This window comes from Gallus gallus, chromosome 4, assembly GCF_016699485.2.
Source record: "Gallus gallus isolate bGalGal1 chromosome 4, bGalGal1.mat.broiler.GRCg7b, whole genome shotgun sequence".
In the NCBI taxonomy this organism is placed as follows: domain Eukaryota; kingdom Metazoa; phylum Chordata; class Aves; order Galliformes; family Phasianidae; genus Gallus; species Gallus gallus.
In genome coordinates, this window is record NC_052535.1 from 46,513,407 (window position 1) to 46,528,708 (window position 15,302).

Sequence of the window (15,302 nt, forward strand, 5' to 3'; positions counted from 1 at the left end):
GTAGCTCGGCTCCTTCATGGAGGTATTTCTGCTTTTTAATGTAGATAGTAGTTGTAATCCTGTAGACAAACAGTTAAGATGGTATCGTTGAGAAATTCTTATGCTGTTGCAGATGAAGAAATCTGATAGCATTGTTACCTGACTGTGCATTTGGACATCTGAATATTGGTTTACGTTTTTACCTTAAGTAAATTATTTATACAGAGGACCATATATTGGGATTTTAAGTTAGATTAATCCTCCCTAAACTCTGGAGACTACAATAGTGGATGTGCTAATGACTATGGTGTAGTTTAATTTTGTTTTGTATTACTCTATCGCAGGAGGAAAATACAGAGGTTATGTTCAGACTTCTGTAGAAAAGGTTAAACCCTTCTGATCCTCTTTTTTTTCTTCCCTCATTTTCTAAAGCTTGCAATTTCTTCTCATGAAAATGCCACACCTGTGAAGCTGCTACATAACTCAGCAGGGCACTTGAATGGACCCGCACGCTCCATTGGTGCAGCTTTGATAGGATATTTGGGTGAGTTGAGTAACTGAGAATTATGAAGTTTAAACATGGTTACTGATTTGTTGATAAGAACTCAGTGCCAGAAGATCAGAAGACGAATCACATATGTGGTGTTTATGGTACGTCATTAAATTTATTTTACATTTTTGTATTGTATTGACATCTTTTTTTTGTTTTAGTGGTATGGAATGCTTTTTTCACTTCACATGAATACATTCACATGGAAATACTTACCTGTTTTTAGTTCACTTTAGTTAACTATTTTCCAGTGCAAAATTTCCATCACCTCCTCTTCTGAGGTGTCAAAATTCACCTAGTGATATTCTTTTAATAAATCAAGCAGAGTTAAAATGCAAATTGCTTACATGATTTCCCAGTGATTTCCTATGAGACTTGATTTTAATTCATTTATTTTCACCGTCTTTACTCAGGAGTAAGAACGTTTGTCCCCAAGCCTGTTGCCACTACTCTGCAGTACATTGGTGGAGCTGCTGCTATTCTGGGACTTGTGGCCATGGCATCAGATGTAGAGGGACTGTATGCAGCTGTGAAGGCTTTAGTCTGTGTGGTAAAGAGCAATCCACTAGCCAGCAAGGAAATGGAAAGAATCAGAGGTTATCAGGTATGTAAGAAATACCTTAAAACAGACTGGATTTGTTGAATTTCAGTGTCTGTGCTAGCAATTCCCATGGGAATTCCTTGTTGTGTTGCAGTGACCTTAGTTTGTGCTCTTGGGTTTACCAAGCTCTTGGCTGTTTAACAGAGACTAGTTAGTTGGATAGCTTCTAAAGAGCAAGGTGGAAAATTTTTCTAAGCAGATCTGCCAATTTAATAGTTCTGCTGAAACACTCTTCCTTAATACAGCAAGGAGGAGCACAACTTAAGTCACTTAACCCTGTTAATATGAGCCCGTTGCTATGAGCATAAATGGCACTTAATGCTGTTAACATGAGCTCATTGCCATAAACATAGGAGCATCTATATCAGTGGTCTACCAGCAAGAGAGGACTTGAACACATGAGGGGAACCAAACAAGCAGGCTCCTAGGATTATTATTTTGAGATGATTGCGTGGACTTCATAATTCGTGATATTGGTCATCTTCAAGCTTAAAACTTCTTAATTCTCCACTGAGGTAGAGTAAGCAGAATCACTTATGCAAAAGAATCATTTGACTTAAAAAAAAAAATATATATATATATATATATATCTTCATGTGACCAATGAATTTTCTGATTCTGATGAAGATGATTTTATTGAAATTGAAAATGCACCTGTGGTTTGGGCTGCATATTTACAAATCTTTTGATTGAGATCAGTATAGTTATGTTGAAACATTTGATTCCATTTAGGCTGATGTAGACTGTGACTTACTACTTATTACCCTCTACCATGTAGAAAGAAGCTGTTTCACAAGCTGGAGGGTATGCTGGGTACACTCTTCTTTGTTTTTTTTTTTTCTTTCTGTTCTTGTTTTTAATCAATAGTAATGCCATTTGCAAGCTTTTTCATCAAAACTATCAAGTACTAGGGGTACTTTATGCACCTTCTTAAAAGGGATACAGCTGCTTCACCCATGCTTTCTTATTCTTAGATAATATGCCTGCACTGTCATAGGGTTCCTCATCTGTTTACTCATTTTAGTTGCTGGCGATGCTGTTAAAGAAGAAACGATCCCTTTTGAACAGTCACATACTCCATCTGACTTTTTCCTTGGTGGGAACTGTTGACAGTGGGCATGAGACCTCCATTATTCCAAATTCCACTGCCTTCCAGGATCTGCTCTGTGATTTTGAGGTATGTAAAGCTACATGAAAAGTGGTGATGATACTGGTTAATGAGTGGTTCGGCAAACCAATAGCACACTTTTATACTGAACAATGGCAGATTAGTTAGTCTCCTCCAAACATACTGTTTTACATATTGTACGGTAAAACAGCTCAGGTGCAAAATTATTGGTAACTTTTTGTGCTTGAATTGCTCTTGAAACAATTCATAGGCACCGAGAGTGTTTATCCTTTTTGTTGTTCTAGAAGATCACAGAATCATAGAATCACAGAATATCCCAATCTTGGAAGGGACCCATAAGGATCATTGAGTCCAACTCCTGGATGTTTTGTAGTTTTCTGTTCCACAGTAATTTTATTTTAATCTGTATTCTACTGCAGTAAATATATTCAGGCATGAAAGATGCAGTGAAAGTAACAGTAGGAGGTAAATTTTCAACACAGCACATTGGAATCACTTCATCATGTGTCTTCTACAAAGTTAATAGTAAAGTAGTTAAAATTCTGCTTGCACAACCTATCAAGTATTCAAGTTTTTTCGTTTTAAAGTGAGGATAGAAGACAAGTTCAGAATGAAATGTTAATGTAGTAGATGTGATTTGTGATAGAGGCTGATAGGCTGCGTTAGGCATTGCATAGAACTCTTTGTTTGCCATTTGTTCCTTTTATATTATCTGTATCTGATGCAGACTGAGTGAAGCTGTTGTGATTCTCACCTACTTCAAAAAAAATAAAATAAAAACCATGGAATTACTCATTTTACTGGTTTAGATATGCATTTCAGCATTTAAATGCACTCCTGGAATTTTTATTAAAGGGTTCTGTCTAGAAAAAACTCCTGCTGCCTTCATGTTAACAGAACTGGACTTCAATGCGAGTAAAAAATACTCTTGCCAAGATCAGTAATAGACTGTAATTACAGAATGAAAACAATAAGTGAAAATCACTGAAATTTTTCTTTTTTTTTTTTTTTGATAAGGATATTAACACTAGAAATAAGTTTATGCTGTTTTAAACAATAATTCTTTTTGTATTTTTTAACACACCATTTGAATTACAGTGATTCCTTTGTGCTCGCAAAATTAATATAGGCCTAATAGAGGTTATTGCATCTACCTCAGATAATATTTGTGGTAGACCCTTAAGCTGGATGAACTGGTTAGCAGAGAGAAGGCTGTTAATCACAGCCCAACTCCTTTTACACAGAGTAAGATCTTTGTGTAGTTGCGAGTTCTGCTGAATATTCTTGGCTTATTTGTCTGATTCATCAATTTTATAGTCATTCTGGAACTACTATTGGAATTCTTCAATTTCATTATTTAAAGTTCAGTGTCACCTTTTTTCACGGGAGGCCAAGAAGAGCAGGAAAAAGAGTAAGCATACAGTATTAATTTAAAAAGAAAAAAAAGCACAAGGTAAGTCTGTGAGTCACTCAAGAAAATTTCATGAACTCTCAAGAGGTCACTTTTCCTGACTTGAGATTTTTTTTATTCCTTTTTTTTTTTATTTCTGTGTTTAGAAATCAGTGATGCATATTATTTCATGAAAATCTGATCAATTCGGTGTTCTTATTCTTGTGCGAAGCAGAGTAAGGAAAAAACTGTTCTGATCATTTTAGATAAGATTTGAAGAAAAGGAAAAGCAAACAGTTTTTCATTGCAGCTTGTTTTGCACACATTAATTATGTTTTGTTCAATAGGAGATCAGTTTTAAGATCTGAAGCCGTAACGTCAAACTTTCTGGTTTTATATATATTTTCTTACTTTTGAATAATTGGGTTTTTGGTTTTTTTTGCTAGGAGATCTAAATCATTTTAAATACTATGCAGCAAATGCTGGATTAAGACTTGAATAAAAGAGGAAGGCAAAACAAAAATAAGGGAAGGCCCTTGAGTTCAGTGCAGATATAAGATAAGTCTCTTTTACAAACAGACAATCTTCACTTTAGTCAAATAAACACAGCAGTACCATCCAGCATTTCACATCAGCATTGTAAACCAGAAATAACGTTGGCGTCTGTTTACTATCTGTTTGAGGAAAAAATTGCAGATAACATTTAAATTCTTTTGTCTGTAACTCTGAATTTCAAGCATGATACATTTACAGAGACTGTCTTTGGTATCAATGTGTTACTGTAGTCTGCACTAGAACAGTTAACTGAACTAACAGTTAACTGAATTTGAGGAAAAAATAATTGAGAACCTTGCAGTCAGCTTCTGAGCGCAGTGGCCAGGTAAAAGTTTTTATCTCTTCAAGACTGTCATAACCTTTGGTATATTAAGCTTGATTACCAGTTTAGAGTCTTCAGCTGGTTGCAAGTACAAACCTTAAGCACTGTTCATTCTGCATTTCAGGTCTGGCTTCATGCACCTTATGAACTTCATCTGTCATTATTTGAGCACTTCATCGAACTTCTCACAGAGAGCAGGTATGAGCTGGTGCTAGCCTACTAATGAGGCTTGCAAGATTAGATAACACGTAGGGGATACAGCAATTTTAAATTGATACCTTTCCTTCCTTCTTTCAGTGAAGCTGCAAAGAATGCGAAGTTAATGAGGGAATTCCAACTTATCCCAAGGCTGCTCTTGACTCTTCGAGATATGTCTCTCTCCCAGCCTACTATTGCTGCAATTAGCAATGTGCTGAGCTTCTTGCTTCAAGGCTTCCCCAGCAGTTATGACTTACTCAGGTAGCCCATGCCCATGTTCATTCTGGCTTAGGTGTTTTCATTATGTTACTGGTATTGATCAAAATACAGTTAAGCCATTGTGGAGTAACAAATGTAGGAAGTTCTTGCACTGAATTTTGTGCTACAAGAAGTGATGGAGGGCTAGGCATAATCATTTTTTTTAACCTGATTTAAATATTCAGTTTATATCTAAAGAGGGATGACTGAATAAGAGGTGACTGAATGATAGAACTTGCTCAGCATTTTGCAGGGAAGTAACAATGGTGCCCTATTCTTGCTTCATTTTTCATGTGAAATGCTGAGCACTTTCAACTGTTACTCAAGGTTGAGCATGAGGATGCTTCTGGTTAAAATCCAGCCTTGATGACTCTCTCATGAAAGGTTAATTTCAAGATTTTTTTTTCTAATTCATCACTACAGAAAAATATTTAAGGTTGTTAGGTATAATGATAGTAATTATGTATAATTGTATTATTTTGTATAATTAAGACTGGTGAAAGTTGTATTAATAGTTGCAACCCATCCATTCAAGACTATGTGAAATGTTTTTAAATGAGTTGAACTTCTTAACTGGGTTTTTTCATCTCCTGTTTGATTATTATGGAAATTGATGAAGTATTACCAGACTTGGATGTTTTTTTCTTATGAGTAGTTTTATTTTCAGCTTCTTATGTCAAGTACAGTCAAAGCTATCAGAGACATCAGAAAGCAGTTCAAGAGTAGACAGCATAGGTGTAATTCTTAAATTCCTGTGGAATTGGAGTGCAAATTTGAGTGTTCCAACATCACCTTTTCTATTTCCTGGAAGTAAGGACAAACATATTGGACAGCTTAGAATAAGTAGCTATGAACCTTCTGAGGTTAATTGCGGGGGAAAGAGGAATATATTCCATCTCCTTTCTTAGAGCAGCTCATTGTCATCTTGTTCTTGAAAACTGTGACCTTGTGTTGTATCACCTCAAGCTGTAGACATAAACGTTACACCATATGAATGGTTTTTTTGATGTAATACTAGTTCAGCTGTAATAGTTAGTGAATGTTTTGTTCTGTTCTCTTTAACTTGCAAAATTCCTTTTACCAGAACTTCGAGGTATCTTCACACTTCTTCTTGAACGTTAAAGTTTTCTGAGTCCTGTAGCTGCAAACTTGTCTGCCAAGATTCCAGTTATTAATGTACATTACTTTGGTTTTTAGCTAGCAACTTTAGGTTTAGGCTGTTTTATCAACCTCTAAATACGAGAAAGTTCTTGTATATTGCCTTTCACTAGTGTTCTGATTTTACGTTAGTTGTGAATTATTGGTAGGTGAGGATTAATCTGTCATCTCAATGCATGATGTTCTTTTTGTGTATATCAAGGTTTGGACAGTTCATCTCTTCCACTTTACCTACATTTGCAGTCTGTGAGAAGTTTGTAGTCATGGAAATAAATAATGAAGAAAAGCTTGACAGTGGTAAGTTATTGCATGACTTAGAAACAGTAGAAGAGTAATAGTTTCTCTTTTCTACTTAAATACTTCAAATGTACAGCAGTATCATTTCGCTATATTATGGCTGACAGCTGTGAAACTTCACTTCTTAGTATTGCATGCAAAGCAGTGCGAAAACCACACACTCTTTGTTTTACTTCACTTAACACTGCACTTTGTCCTTCTGTTTCTCCAAGATGCTTCTAAAATGGTGCATCTCTGCTTTATTATGTGAATGGGAGAGAGAAGTGCAATGTACACCTGTCCTTCCAGCTGTGAAGAAACTGGAAAAAAAATATAGGCGATCTAGGGTGATTTCTTTCCTTAAAAAAATTTACATACATATATGTATGTATGTATATTTAGCCTTCAATAATAATTACATTTAATTGTTTTGAGAGCATTTCTACCCTTGTTTCTTAAAGAAAAGATACTTACGCTGTTGTAGTTTTGCTCTGAGTCCCCTGGGAGAAATGGCCTCGGCAAATGGTGGATTTGAGCCAATATCTGAAGGGGATGCCCAAAGGTGCTGTTGCTGTTTCTGTATCCCTTGGGAATATAGTGGTAGGCAGGAACAAGTAAGAGGGATGGATTTCTACTTCCCAGTGAGCTTTATTTGTCTGTTTTTCCTAAAGATCAAGGTTAGGCAGTCTGCACATTTATCACTGCATGTCATGTCTCTCCTTTCTAAATGCTTTTTCTCTTTGCAGTCTCAAAGATGAAGACATTTAAGCTTTTATCAGTAAAAAACAATGACGTGGGTATAGGAGAGAGATCCCTATGTGTGTTTTCACTGTGGGCTGACCCAGGTTATCCAGAGCTTGTGCTGCTTTTTCCCTGCCTGGGGCAGTGGAGAACCATGGGGGTAGAATGGCTCTGGGGCAGGAGTAGAGAGGGAGATGTGGGGTGGAGGGCATTGGATTTGATATTTTTAGGTTACTGGTCTTTATCAGTTAAGCTGTATTGTGGCCCTCAAAGATACTTTGATTTCTTGTCTGTGGCTTATGCACAATACTAGGGCACAGAATGTGTTCAGAATGTGTTGTTTTTTTATGTGTCTCCCCTCGAGTATTCCTTTTTGTAATACTGTGAAGAAGTGTTCCTCCTTTTACATAGGTACAATAAGAAGGATTCAACAGGTAGCAGTAAAGTTGATCTTGGGCTGTGTGTACATTTAGTAGTAAGCTTGTTTTTCAACTGATGAGGAGTTCAGAGATCTGACTTGAAAGAAAAGGAAATTAATCATTCTTCCCATGTCTTACACTTTGAGGGAATTGGAAACTATCCTTTTAAAATTTTTTATTATTTTTTATGTTTTATCCCACAGGAGGCATAATGTTTATCCAACTGTTGTGAGTTTTTACTCATTTCTTTTCTCTTTGATTTTATTTTTTTTATTTTCACACGTCGGGTATCAATTGGCTTCGCTAATGCAGAACACCACAGTTTAGATAATTGTCTGAGAAGATGCAATGTCCTTCTATCCGTCTTTTAAAGCTCAAGAAATGCTTTTTGAAAAGCTAATGGGAGCACCAACCATTTCTCAGCAGTGTGTACCAGATCAAGTGTAGCAAGCTGTCTGTGCTTTAGTACAGCTTTCTCTTGATCTCAGTAGGAACAGATTGAGTTTACTTGTGTATGAAGATTGAGTGATCTTTAAAATGTCTGTGTTCCAGAAGTCTAATTTTGCTTGATTCGGTTTGTACTTACTGTCTAGGAACTGAGGATGACTTTGGAGGACTTGTTTCAGCTAATCTTATTCTACTGCGGAACAGACTTCTAGATATCCTCCTGAAACTTCTGTATACTTCCAAAGAAAAGACAGCTGTTAATTTGCAGTAAGTACCAAGAACTTGGGATGGAGCAAGGGTAGTATTTTCTAATTTGAAGGGAGAGAATTATACAGAACCCCACTCCATTCATTGCTTAAATTGTATAATTTTATAGGAACTGTTGAATGATTTACACAGCTGTTGCTGAACAAGCTGTGGGTATGCTGGAAGAAGTAGTTCGTGATTCTTGAGTTTTATGTTCTCAGTTGTGCTATGGTAATAATATTAGTAAGCAGATGGGACTTACGTGATGGTATTTTCTTAAAATATTCCCAAGCAATTCTTTGCTTAGTAAAACAAATAGATAAAATATTATTTTTTAAAACCAGAACAGTTAATTAAAAAATATACTTGTGAAAACTTCATAACTGTGTATGGCTCAGCAAGTTGTAATTAGAAAGAACAGTTGGCTGATAAATGTTTTCAGGTCAGCATTCCATGTTTCATACCAGAAACAGCAATTGGAGGAATCTTATCCCACTTAGAATAGTCTGAGTTAGCTATATTCAGTCATGCCCTTTACCTGAACAAAAACTGACACTGCTCTCTGGGTTCTCTTTAGTGAGAGTTGCGGAGTAACGTTCCTTGTTCAGAGGTAGGCTAACTTAAGCATACGGAAAATGCTTGGGTAGATCTGAATTTTCTTCGGTTTTGAAGTTTGCTCTGTGGTGGAGGATGCTGACTTAGGTTATCTGGTAGGAGAATAAATGCTTTAATATGTGACCTTTTTCTCTTTTGTTAGGGCTTGTGAAGAACTGGTCAAGACCCTGGGGTTTGATTGGATTATGATGTTCATGGAAGAACATCTGCATTCCACCACGGTCACGGCTGCCATGCGAATTCTTGTGGTCCTGCTGAGTAATCAGTCCATCCTTATTAAATTCAAGGAAGGTCTCAGTGGTGGAGGCTGGCTTGATCAAACGGATTCTGTCTTGACCAATAAGATTGGTACTGTGCTAGGTATGGTATGAAAACTCTCTTATGGGTACATCCTTTCTACTGCGGTTGTCTCTGCTCTGGTCAGATGCTGTTGCCCTTCATTTTTCTGAGATATAATAGATTTCCTAAGGAAAAGGGAGCAGTTCTACACAGTTGACACTGCACAGATGTTGTTATAGTTCCGTGTTGCATTTTCATCTGTGTGAAACCTGAATCTCAATCAGTTTTTTATCAATCAGGGTATGGTTAATTATGTCCCATGGGCAAGCGAATCTGAGCCGAATGCTAAGGCATCACACAGGATGCTACACTCAAGCAAATGAAGATTCAGAAAAAAATATTAGTTGTGTTAGTTAAAGCTGTGCTGCTTTGTTTAGTGAGTTCTATGCAAATGAGAATTACCAGTTTGAGTTTGTGCTACCTGGGAAATTTCTGTGTGCACAGCTTCATTTCAGCCCTTCTCTTCCTCTGCTTAGCCTGTTGTCATACCTTCTTTGGGCACATCTATGCCCCCTTGCTGCTACTAAGGGTTATTTTGGTGGTTTACCCAGACTTACCAGAGTTTTCCATTACCCTGCAGGACCTAGAATGGATGGTATAAGGCGTTAGTGCTATATTCTAAGCTATCTCTAAGCTGTCTGAAATAAAGGATGTTAGTTTTTGGTAAACGAGCAGTGGAGGTGTTCTTTTGCCCTTCTGATTCCCTGAAATTTATGACAGAGTTTGTAGCTGGTAGTTTGCCTCAGCTCTACTGGCAGAAGTCTGTACAGACTGTTCTAAAGAGGTGCGACATGAGACAGGAGGGCTCCCAGAGTCTATGTCTGTGAGGATGTGTCGTCTTTTATATCATCTTCATTTGACACCAATATTTAAAAAGTGAGAAAAATAAAAGCATGGGATGCATCGCTGCTTGCTGAAGGCATTTAGTTATTTGCTGTGAAGTTTAATTATAGAGATTTTAGTTTAAATCTTAGCAGAAAGTGCAACCTGTCGTAAACGCCCACTTGCCACAGCAGTACAGGACCACCAAGGAAGCAGTATTTCAACGTTGGGTTGGTTTTTGTGGGTTTTTTGTGGTTTTTTTTTTTTTTGAAGTACTTGAGTATTCCTCTTCTTCTCCATCCCTTAACTACTGGATCTTAAGTAGCTGTGCATTCACTATAGAGTTTCTCAGGAGAAACAAGACATGGTACCTGATATCAAAGTCAGTATTATTTTAGGGGCTTGGTAAGTTGTCACAAAGAGTATCTTCTCCCCTCTTCTCTTACCACCATGACAATGACTCTCTTTGGAGAGAATTAATGTATGAGTTATGCAAGTTTGTTCAAGCTTTTAACTTTATTTCCTCTGCTATGTTATCTGCAGGCATTTTATTTGGTAACCTTCATAAGGATATAGCCAATTTTCAGTGGGTCTGGCTTTTTTTAGTAATACAAAGACAGTGGTTTTCAGATTGCTGCCAATTTAGACCCTTGTACAAATGCAGTGAAATTAAGTGGCAGCCTTCCCATGAGCTGGAGATGGCTCAGGGTCAGGGCAATTGTAATTACTGTTAATACAGCTTAGTTGTCATTTCTAAGGTGATTGTGCAAGTAACGACTACTCTGTGTTAAAGCAGTAAATGATCTGTTTCTTCACTAAAGATGTTTCCAAACTGGTTTATTATATGAAAATAGATGTTAAATTTGAACTGCTCTTAATTTTGAAGGAGGACTTTTCCTGAAATGTGTACTTTAATATACTTCAGTGAAATATGAAGTTCACATTGCTCTGCTTTGTCTCTTTGAATTCTATCAGAGTACCTTGTGCAGCCTTATTCTTCACACAGATCATGTCTGGGAATTCAGTCTCTTTCGGTGTCTTCCCATAACGTATCTCTCATGGTATTATGATCATTCTTTGCATCAGCAATGATCTGGGAAAGCTTTGGCAATCGGTCTTTAAAAAACCATATTACTTATGCAAAGATTTGTTGTAAACATACTGCAGCATCTGTTGTTTGGCTGACTCAGATCTGTACTTTGTGTTATAATTTCTTCATGTTTTCATGTACGTGCCTTAAAATTTGAAACCCATGGACAGTTTAGGCCATGGACTGTTTCTTATTCAGGATTTTCTTTAAATGTCCAGTAATTTCTTCAGTCACATACTCTTTCTAAAACAGATGTATTTACAGTCATATTGGAAGAGCATATGTGGAGTTGTCCTTTTTTTCATATTTTGGTATATATCATTTGAACTGATGCCAAACTACACTGTAGCCAAAGGGGTATTTTAAAGATTGCTTCTCGTCAAATGACAGTGACCCATACAACTGCCTTAATTTTCATACTCTGTATTTTTTTTTAAATACATTACAGAACATTGACTCCAAAAATTCTGCTGCAACCAGCTGAGATCGATTTTAATTTAATCTTGCTGATAGAATTTGTGCAGGTCTGTGACAAGGGTTTAATTAGTTGGATTGCTCATTGATATATATGGATCTGAATGTGTATGTATGTATTCAAGCATTTTTTATAGCTTGAAATTTCTGAGGAGGTACCCTCCTGAGTTCAGCACTTCAGTATGGGTGAGCTTCACAGGCGTTTCCATATTATCACTGTTGACTTTTGTATTTTCCTTTTTCTCAGGGTTCAATGTTGGCAGGAGTGCTGGTGGAAGATCAACAGTCCGGGAGATTAACCGTGATGCATGTCACTTCCCAGGCTTCCCTGTCCTGCAGTCCCTTCTCCCCAAGCACACAAATGTACCTGCACTCTATTTCCTCCTCATGGCCCTTTTCCTGCAGCAGCCTGTCACTGAGCTGCCTGAAAACCTGCAGGTCAGTGCGCCCATCACCAGCGGCCGATGTAAGCAGGGCTCACAGGTAGGGATTACCTAGTAAGATGTAAGTGTTATTCTGTCTGTCGTCAAAGAAAATAATGGATTAACATCCCCAATCCCCTGCAGCTGACACGAAAGTCAGTGCATCCTGTTCTGTGCTGTGTCGGGAGTGGGAGGATGAGATGCAGTGGGAGTGTATGGAAGGCAGCTTGCTGTGGCAGAGCTGCAGCACGTTTCTGTCTTGGATGTTCTGGGGTTGAGTTGACATGGAATGGGGTATGACTTTTTTGGAAGATTGGGAGTTACTGTGGTAAGGAGAGGTCACAAGGTTACAGACAAAACAAGGCAGTTATTTAAAAAAAAAATTGTATTTTCAGGGAAACATCACAGTTCTTAGGGGAAAAATGTATTATCATTCTCAGCAGATTGGTTTTTAACCTGTTTTAATTGCATGTAAATGAATAGGAAGCCTCAGTGTAGTCTTTTATAGAGAAAAGTCTGCTCCAGGTTGACAGGGTACCCATTTAGAACAGATACCAGGAGTGCCAACATCCACTTCTCAGTGGGAAATTGAAGGTAAAAATTACAGATCAGAAGGCATTCTGCCCATGTTTTCTCAAGAGGATTACTTGATAGCACATGTAGCACTATGCTACTGCGGAGTTGTGAAGCTCATCTTCTGCTTACAGTGTTGAAATGCAGTGATGTTAAACTGAAATGAAATGCAGCTATCTGAAAATGAAATGCAGCTATCTGAAACGTCTGGCAGTAGAGCTCTTAATGTTAGAGCTTGGGAAGTTTGTCATTCTTCTGTTTATTTTTAAATGCTTTTTAAAAATTTATTACTGGAAAATACAGCTTGGTATGTTTGCTTTGTTCATGTTTCTTTTTTTTCTGTGGGACACTTAATGAGTTTTGTTGCTAGATATACTGAACTAAAATGAGTTGATTACGCAGCACTTGTGCTGGCATATCTTGTTTCAGAAGATGTGAATGCTTGGAGAAGGAGGGAGCTGTATTTATGTTGCTCTGTGTTTGGAAGGAATTGTCTTAAGTGCTTCATGACCCATGATCCCCCTATGTATTACTGGGGGATTTATCTTTTTACATTTCTGTAACCAAATGAATGTCGTAGATATAATAAAAAGTAGTATTGAATTGCACTGCAGAAAGGGTTTATTTTATGTCTTTCTCTTACCTCTTATAGTTTGATTTAGATTCTATTTGGACATTCATATTTGGAGTTCCTGCCTCTTGTGGCACTGTTACCTCTTCAGTACATAGTGTTTGCACAGAAGCTGCCTTCTTGCTGTTGGGAATGCTGAGGAGCATGCTGAATTCAGTAAGCATAAGTATTTTGCATTTATTTGAACATACAAAATTGCTCGAGTCCACCATATGGGCAAAAGCCAAATTGGAAAGATGAAGTTTTAGTGTCCTGACAAGCCCAGCAGGCATTTAGGTTCTTAATACTTGCTTAAAAGCCATCGTTGTCATTAGGTTATTCTGTCTTATTTTGTTTCTTGTTACATGTAGCAATATTATAGTGGCTGTAAAATTAGCATTGCTTTTTCACAAAAAGGCTGCAAGTAAAGCAAAACCAGGAAGCAGAAGGATAAAATGCCCTTGGCAGAGATAACAGGTTTTTTTTTTCCTGCTTAACATCATGGCAGTATGTTTGAGACTCTCCAGTCCATCTGCTCACAGCTCTGATAGTTGCTGATTTTGTGCATGAAGCTTCCATATGCAGAGAAGTGCCCTGACTATTAATAGCCACATACTAGAGGAAATGAACTTATTGCCAGAAAAATGTATGTTCTTTTCATTTTTGAATCTAACGTCAGTAGTAGTGAAAGTTGGTTTCTTAGTGGGAAATTTCTGTATTAACTGGGCCTAAAGCATTTATTTGCTGAAAAGGATCTTGTGAAATATATGTTAAGCAGCACCTGTTCAGGTGTAATGACCAAGCAGGTGACATGTTTGTAATATGTGCTGGGAAGTGTTGGCTGCATGTTTTACATGTGTTGACTTGTCCAGATGTGACCAGCACACGTATATCCAGAAAACACATCTTGGTGACCTGCTGGGGTACACATTCCTGTTACAAGTTGATGTGTCAGACTTGTGTGTTCATATGCTTGGTCGCATGTTGGGGTCAGGTGTTCATCATCATGTGCCCTGCTCAGCAGCCAAGTGTTTTGTCACGTGGTGCCTCATTCCTCACAAGTTAGTGAGGTTCTCAGACACATGTTCTGTCTCATGTTTAATCAGACATGAGTTCATGTGTCTGGACACCATGTCTTCAGTCATGTCCTCCAGACGCCTGCTTGATCGTCTGTTCTGACATGTGTTCCAACACATCTGACATGGTCTAGATCTGTTTTCTGACCCTGTGTCATTTGGTCACATGATTCTGCTCTATTTGAACAAGTACTTGACCAGTTTTGATGCGTTTCACACCATCTCTGGCCACGCTATTCCTTCTCCCACAGCTCTTCTCTGTCAGGAGTATTCCTTAAATAGCTTCATTGGCGTTAACATGCTTTTTTCTTTTTCAACCCAGCCCTGGCAGTCTGAGGAGGAAGGCTCTTGGCTTCGAGAATATCCCGTCACCTTGATGCAATTCTTTCGCTATTTGTATCACAATGTGCCAGACCTTGTTTCCTTGTGGATGAGCCCGGAGTTCCTGTGTGCTCTGGCAGCAACCGTATTTCCTTTCAACATACGACCTTACTCTGAGATGGTAGGAAATTCAGTGAGTTGGATTTTTTTGTTCTTTCTCCCACAAATGCACTTTTTGAGGTTTTATCAGTTATAAATCTCACGAAGATAAAGCTCTGCTTGCCGTGCAGACATTGATGGTTTTAAAGACTGGACTGGAAAATTTGTATCTACGTTTTGAAAGTGAGAGGGGTGTATGCTCAACCAAAAAGCAGGTACTGAAGCTTCATTTCTGGGGTAACGTACACTACTTACTTGTTTCTGGCCGGGCTAGTTCTCTCACATACAAGAATCAAGTTAACTCAGATTTACAATAGGAAAAAGACTGACTCAGCTTCTGTTTCTCCTTTGCGTTCTGGAGGATGTGATAGAATCTTAATCTGCTTCTTCTCCCCACTTTTTTTTTTTGCTGTGGCTTAACCACAAAACAATATTCTTGCCTTACCTGGAAGTACTGAGCTCTAGCTAGGTTAGCATATGAATCCAGCTTTCATTGCATAGCTACCTGAAGCAGAAAATATTACAAGGTATT

At 37.8% G+C, this 15,302-nt stretch overlaps 1 protein-coding gene across 9 annotated transcripts in view; it reads left to right on the forward strand.

Moving 5' to 3' along the window:
• Positions 1-15,302, forward strand: part of WDFY3 (WD repeat and FYVE domain containing 3) — a 139,864-nt gene that overhangs the window by 86,362 nt on the left and 38,200 nt on the right. For 6 of the 9 annotated variants that reach the window (XM_015276464.4, XM_015276469.4, XM_015276471.4 and 3 more), the window contains 11 exons: positions 412-523; positions 943-1,133; positions 2,155-2,307; positions 4,651-4,724; positions 4,824-4,985; positions 6,343-6,437; positions 8,170-8,290; positions 9,027-9,244; positions 11,857-12,092; positions 13,257-13,391; positions 14,613-14,804. In XM_015276464.4, the coding sequence (XP_015131950.1) occupies positions 412-523; positions 943-1,133; positions 2,155-2,307; positions 4,651-4,724; positions 4,824-4,985; positions 6,343-6,437; positions 8,170-8,290; positions 9,027-9,244; positions 11,857-12,092; positions 13,257-13,391; positions 14,613-14,804 (1,689 nt within the window). The remainder of the gene's footprint in view (positions 1-411; positions 524-942; positions 1,134-2,154; positions 2,308-4,650; positions 4,725-4,823; positions 4,986-6,342; positions 6,438-8,169; positions 8,291-9,026; positions 9,245-11,856; positions 12,093-13,256; positions 13,392-14,612; positions 14,805-15,302) is intronic. The other 3 variants (XM_015276467.4, XM_040699141.2, XM_015276468.4) reach the window with 2 other exon arrangements.